This window comes from Cyprinus carpio, chromosome A9 (genome assembly GCF_018340385.1).
Source record: "Cyprinus carpio isolate SPL01 chromosome A9, ASM1834038v1, whole genome shotgun sequence".
Lineage (NCBI taxonomy): Eukaryota > Metazoa > Chordata > Actinopteri > Cypriniformes > Cyprinidae > Cyprinus > Cyprinus carpio.
In genome coordinates, this window is record NC_056580.1 from 13,383,814 (window position 1) to 13,389,813 (window position 6,000).

At 35.4% G+C, this 6,000-nt stretch overlaps 1 protein-coding gene across 1 annotated transcript; it reads left to right on the top strand.

Moving 5' to 3' along the window:
* The first annotated feature begins 1,883 nt into the window (after positions 1-1,883).
* mmadhcb (metabolism of cobalamin associated Db) lies at positions 1,884-6,000 on the top strand. Its single transcript, XM_019110424.2, has 8 exons — positions 1,884-2,014; positions 2,576-2,617; positions 2,764-2,902; positions 3,106-3,323; positions 4,150-4,258; positions 4,549-4,679; positions 5,201-5,287; positions 5,379-6,000. Exons 2-8 carry the CDS (start codon positions 2,609-2,611, stop codon positions 5,571-5,573), a joined length of 888 nt encoding a protein of 295 aa, XP_018965969.1. The 5' UTR covers positions 1,884-2,014; positions 2,576-2,608; the 3' UTR covers positions 5,574-6,000.

A 6,000-nucleotide genomic window follows, 5' to 3' on the forward strand; every position in this document is an offset into this window, starting at 1 on the left:
TTTATTTATATGATTCCCAAATATATTTCCCCCTCTAATATAAAAATGAGGAGAGGTTGGTTCACCCCTATTTGCTGATCTATTACGAAATGTACAGTTCAACTAAACACATCTTGCTGTCTCGTCTTATAAGACAGAAGTTTTCCTGTGCGTTTAACTATGATTAATCCACACACTTATCAGTGAATGAGACCCATTGTCATGCTGATAATGAAAAGGGCCCTCCAACTCCTCCCCAAACTGTTGTAGAAATGTTGGAATCACACAGTTGTCTAGACAGAGAATCACTCTGGCATAGCATGAAGATAAGAGTGGTCTTCACTGGAATTAAGAGGCCTAGCCAAACACATTCATAAAAATTTAGATTTCACAAGAAATCCTGCCACATCGCAGAACGGCTCTTTATCTTTCTTATTTCATAACAGAAACACATTTCTCTTCAATCCAATTTTGATGTAGCCTTAACTCTTTTAACTGTTTAACTAACAGCACACACATTTAGTATTGAAAGAACAAGACATCTTAGGACACCTTTTGTGCTTTTATCATGAGAAATAAGGCAGCCAAGTGCCACTAAAAGAACATTAGGGGAAAACCTGAAGCTATACTGTAATCCCATTACACCCCACTGGAGTAAGTGCAGTGCTGCCGTTTTCAACTGTGGCTTTGTTGCGGAGAAACCCTTTAGCTTTAGTACAGCTTTTAGATGTTCAGTTGCCACATGCTCATTGATAGGAATGACAAACAGTGCCTGGTAATGCAATTCACTGCTTCAGGGTGACCTGGAATGTCCTCCGAGTTTCAGAAGAGCATGCAAGGCAGTGAAAGCCTTAATAGGCCTTAACAAAAGCCTTCTGTCCTTTACAGAAATGGGGACTGCTGCTGTTTTTTAATTTTGGTACATATCACAACTGACCCATGATGTATAAAAACATGACAGATTTAAAAGGAAGACCATAAAAATGCCCTCACGGTGGGACACTATTATGTTTGCTTATCTTTGCTTCATAGTTGTATATTATAAAAGTAATAAGAAAATAATGTACTATTGCAACAGCAAAAGTAATGTTCTTGAGTTTATTGTGTAGCTTACATTTGTGAAAACAACTGTTAAAGACGCAATACTAAATCACCGTTTTCTTATTGTCATTGTATGTGAATTTTGAAAGCAGGCTGTACTGCAGAAAAGGCACATTTTCCTTTCATATTCTCAAGCTGGCTTTAGCAGAATAACGGAAGAAATGCCAAGACAGTTTTAATAGGCTATATAAATCACATTTTCTGGCCGGTCATACATGCTTGGAAGAAATGGAAAAATCTATATAAATTTGTTTGGTTTTCAAATGTCAAGTTTTCTTCATGGCTGAAAGTAATGAGGTCTATACCCGTTATGGTGCAAAGCATAAAAAAGAGCAAGATCAATTGTTTTAAACATTGATGCTTTTTAATAATGTTAAGTTGCTTCCATCACCAAAACAGAACTGAAGTATATTCACATGGTTGTGTTTGTTACACCTCCAATGCCTTCACCATCTAAATAATAATAATAATAAAAAAAGAAACACTAATGCCTTATATAAGTTATATAATTAAAAATAAAATAAATAAAAAAGAATTACAGTGTGATTGATAACAGCAGATGAAATATATATATATGCATTTTATCATATATATATATATATATATATATATATATATATATATATATATATATATATATATATATATATATATATATATATATATATATATATATATATATATATATATATATATATATATATTTGATTAAAGAGAGTGCATAGCTGTTTATTGTTAAATGCTTGTATGGAACCCAAGTCTCGAGTCCCAAGAAATGTTTTCTATGTTCTGCTGACATCTAGTGTATCTGTAAGGAATTTCATGATTGTTCTTGTGTTTGTCCTTTACGCGCTGCCGTCGTTACGTAATCAAAAGGTTAAACAAGACTAGCTTTTAGTAAGCTAATAGCTAACATCAATCTCACAAAATTCAGGTAAGAACAAATAAATTTGTTACATTTCAGTATCGTTACTGACTGTCCACAAACAGAGTACCAGAATAATACGAAACACAGCATATTTTCGGTATTTTTGCGAGTGATTATTAAATGTAACCTCAACTTAGTTTAGCCACTGGGCTAATGAGACAAATGTGTCATCAACTGTTTACTTATATTTCATCTGCTGTTATACACGTGTTTCATTTTTAGACAGATGGTTTAGTTTTGTATAGTAGTTGTATTTATTTTTAATATACCTTTAATGCTTTATTGTCCCTTTATGACCTTCTTTTGGTTAAAAACACAACAGACAGAAGCTACTTTATTACACCTTGCATGTTTCTAACAACCATGCTGGTATTGTTTAGTCCTCAGTAATAAGAGGAAGTTTCTTTAAAGCTTTACTGGGCTGTTTAGCTCTTCTGTAAACAAACATCTCCAGCTGTTTTGTCAGGTGCCTAATACACATCTGCATTTGTTGTGTGTAGATAGCAGTTTTTTCTTTATTTCAATAAATATATTCATGTGACCGTGTTAATGTTTCCCCCCACCCAGGTGAACTGTAAACCCAACAGGAAGCCCAACAGGATGGCCAGTGTAAGTGTACTGTAAATCCCAGTTGTACTGTAATTGCTTTGTCTCATGCAAAGTTGATCTAAGTAAATGCATCACAATCTAAAAGGTTTTCATGCTTACATCCACTTTATAAGCACGGTGTATAACTGCTTGCTGTGTTTTGTCAGGTGCTCTGCAGCAGAGTTCGGCTGGTGACGTACCTGCCTGGGCTTCACATTCTAGTTCATCGTGTTGCTGGAGCCAGGACTTTCTCTGGGGCGTCCGGCTCAGATGAGCCACACCTGATCAACACAATCCCTGACACTGGTATATGAGTGTATTCCTCTGTAGAAGACTAAATCAACTGTTAGCTTCCATTAAAATAGTTCATGGCGATGCCTTTACAAATAGATTTGAATGCAGGATATTTGACACACGGGCTAATAATAACATTTGCTCTTGTATTTCTAGTTGATGGTGTTTTTACAAGGTGTTTTCTAATGATCTGTGTTTGATATTTCTGTGAATAGCACAAAGGACAGTGTGGCCAGACGAGACCATGGGCCCATTCGGACCTCAGGATAAGCGCTTCCAGTTGCCGGGAAATGTGGGTTTTGACTCTCACTTGGTGGGTCCAGAGGAGCAGAGGACCATACCGATCCACAGTGTCATGCCAGACGTACTCACTGCTCAGTCCAGCAGCGAGAGGCACGACTTCATCCTGGCCCAGTTAATCAATGAGCTTCATGTATGATGCTTTCAGAATCATTTTAAATGACAGAATAAATAAATAAATAAGTAGTAAAAGAATAACTTTATTATTGGTTGTGAAGCCATTAATGCTTTAAGATCAAAATCACTTAACATGAATTTGAAAAACAAAGACTGTACAATCATTAATTAAGTTACTTATTTATTTATCTATTTATTTTTGGTCTTGCTTGCTCATAAGTGTTATCTCATAATAAATGTAAGCTCGTAATATTTGTACTAAAATGTAAAATATCATGTGACGTAGTGGTGGTGTTGTTCCTACACCCCTGCTGAAAGATTTTTTTTCGTGTTTTTGAGAGAAGTCTCTTTTACTAACCAAGGCTGCGTTTATTTGGTCAAAAATACAGGGAAAACTGAAATAATGGTGAAATATTATTACAATTTAAAATATATATATTTTTTATTTTAATATGTTTTAAAATGTAATTTATTCCTGCGATGCAAAGCTGAATTTTCAGCATCATTACTCCAGTCTTCAGTGTTACACGATCCTTCAGAAATCATTCTTAATATGCTGATTTGCTACTCAAGAAACATTTCGTAATATTGGAAACAGTTGTGCTCTTTAATATATTTGTAGAAACCGCATATTTTCAGGTCTTTTTAATGAATATAAAAAAACGCGAAAGAATAAAAAGAACAGCATTTATTTGAATTTTTTTTTGTAATAATGTAAAAGTGTCACTTATATTAATTTAATGCATTCTTGCTGAAGAAAATATTATTATAGTATTATTTTTTAAAACAAAAAAGATCATAATAACCCCAAATTTTTCTCTGTTTCTCTATATGTTTTTTAGGAAAGTGATAAAACATCCACAGAACAGAACGTTGATAAAGCAGAACACTATTTTGATCATTCCAGTGTGGAGTGTGCCATTCAGTCTTGCCCTGAATTGTTAAAGAAAGGTCTGTATGTTGCTGTTTTAGAGTATTTGAGTTGATCAGATTCAACATGGACTACTATAATGCACTGTGACTTTCTAATGAGGTTATTTGCAGTAGGGGTGAGCTCATTTGTAATGGGTCAATGTAAAATGTGGCCACAAGAGGGTAGGATTTCCATCTGTATTTTTAGGCACTGAATGGTGTGGTTCTTTATTCTGAAATGTAAAATGTTATAGTATGTAATTGCTGTACAGATATTTTTCTTTTTATATTCATTAATGTGTGCGTTCCCTGTTCATCATCTAATTCAGATTTTGAGTCCATGTTCCCCGAGGCCCCGTCGACTGGCATGACGGTGGTCACTGTGACTCAGAGAACACAGAACGATATGACGGCCTGGACTGAGCAAGTGGATCAGGAGAGAGAAGAGCTGCTGGCTAAAGTGAGATGATCTAGTTGTTTTAATCTGTTTTGATTCTATAATATAATAATATTATTATAAACATTATGTATAATATAAAATGTCATTTCTGTACACACCATGCCTAACTGAAGCTGCTGTCACTTAGTATCAATGTAGCTCCTGATTAATTTATCATATTTTAGCCTTTGCCTATGGCTTTGCATTGTCCTTGGACAAAGTTATGGGGCTTTAGTACAATAAAACTCCTTCAGAACGCATGCGTACGAGAGGGAGAGCTATGTGACTCAGCAGTGTGTGCCTTCGGCGCTCTGTGTTATTTACTGTCTGCTTCACATCACTGGAGTTCCTGTCTAGTTGGCGTGGAGCCATGCTGCAGAAACTGTATTATTCTCATGCTGTTGTTTGTTTGTGAGCCGCTGCATTCATAGGAAAGATAACTAAGCATGTGCCAAAACTGAATGGAAGCTCCATGGTTAAAGCTATTCATTACAGATAAATGGTCAATGAATGGTGAGAGTTGATAATTGTGTTTTATGCAGTTTGTTGAAGGTGCAAAGGAGATATGTCATGCTCTCCGAACAGAAGGATTCTGGGCTGATTTCATAGACCCATCATCTGGACTTGCAGTAAGTCATATAAATGATGATTAAACTTTTGATGCAATCTCAAAACTTTTCTTAATCTCTCTGTATTTGTATTGCATTTCTCTCTCCTCAGTTCTTCGGTTCATACACAAACAACACGCTCTTTGAAACAGATGAAAGGTATCGCCATTTAGGTTTTCAGATCGAGGACCTGGGCTGTTGTAAAGTGATTCGGCACGTAATGTGGGGGACGCATGTTTTTGTAGGCACACTTTTCACCACAGCGCCACCCAACAGCCAGATCATGATGAAGCTACAAGGAAACTAAAGTTAATTAGTTAAAGATGAAGAGTCATCATGGGAATACTATTAATATCAAAATCAAACCTCAGCTTTTTAGATGATTAGTACTATCAAAAACACATTTACATCCCATAATGCACTTAATGAAGGTGTCCAATGGCTGCTGCTGGAAATATGTATTTATTTTTGTAGATCAAAAGCACTTTTGGTGTGACTTTTATTTCGGGTGCATATGCTACAGAGGGAAGTTCTGTCACCTGTCCAGCATCTTTCAGTCTCTCTCTTCCTCTATGTTGCATTTCTTGTACTACAGACCTCAAAGAAACTAAAATGTGACCGTTCATACATTATATTTAAAAAGTTTTAGTAGTGATTAAGAGCTTTCAGTTTAATTCAGTATTGTCAGCTTTCTTCATTGCTCCATTATAGGCACAATAAATAATTAATGAGTA

Bases quoted from the DNA above. Each gene is read 5' to 3' on its own strand.
- mmadhcb (XM_019110424.2), top strand. The intron at 4,259-4,548 runs GTCTGTATGTTG...CATCTAATTCAG, and splicing joins CCCTGAATTGTTAAAGAAAG to ATTTTGAGTCCATGTTCCCC. The intron at 4,680-5,200 runs GTGAGATGATCT...TGTTTTATGCAG, and splicing joins GAGAAGAGCTGCTGGCTAAA to TTTGTTGAAGGTGCAAAGGA.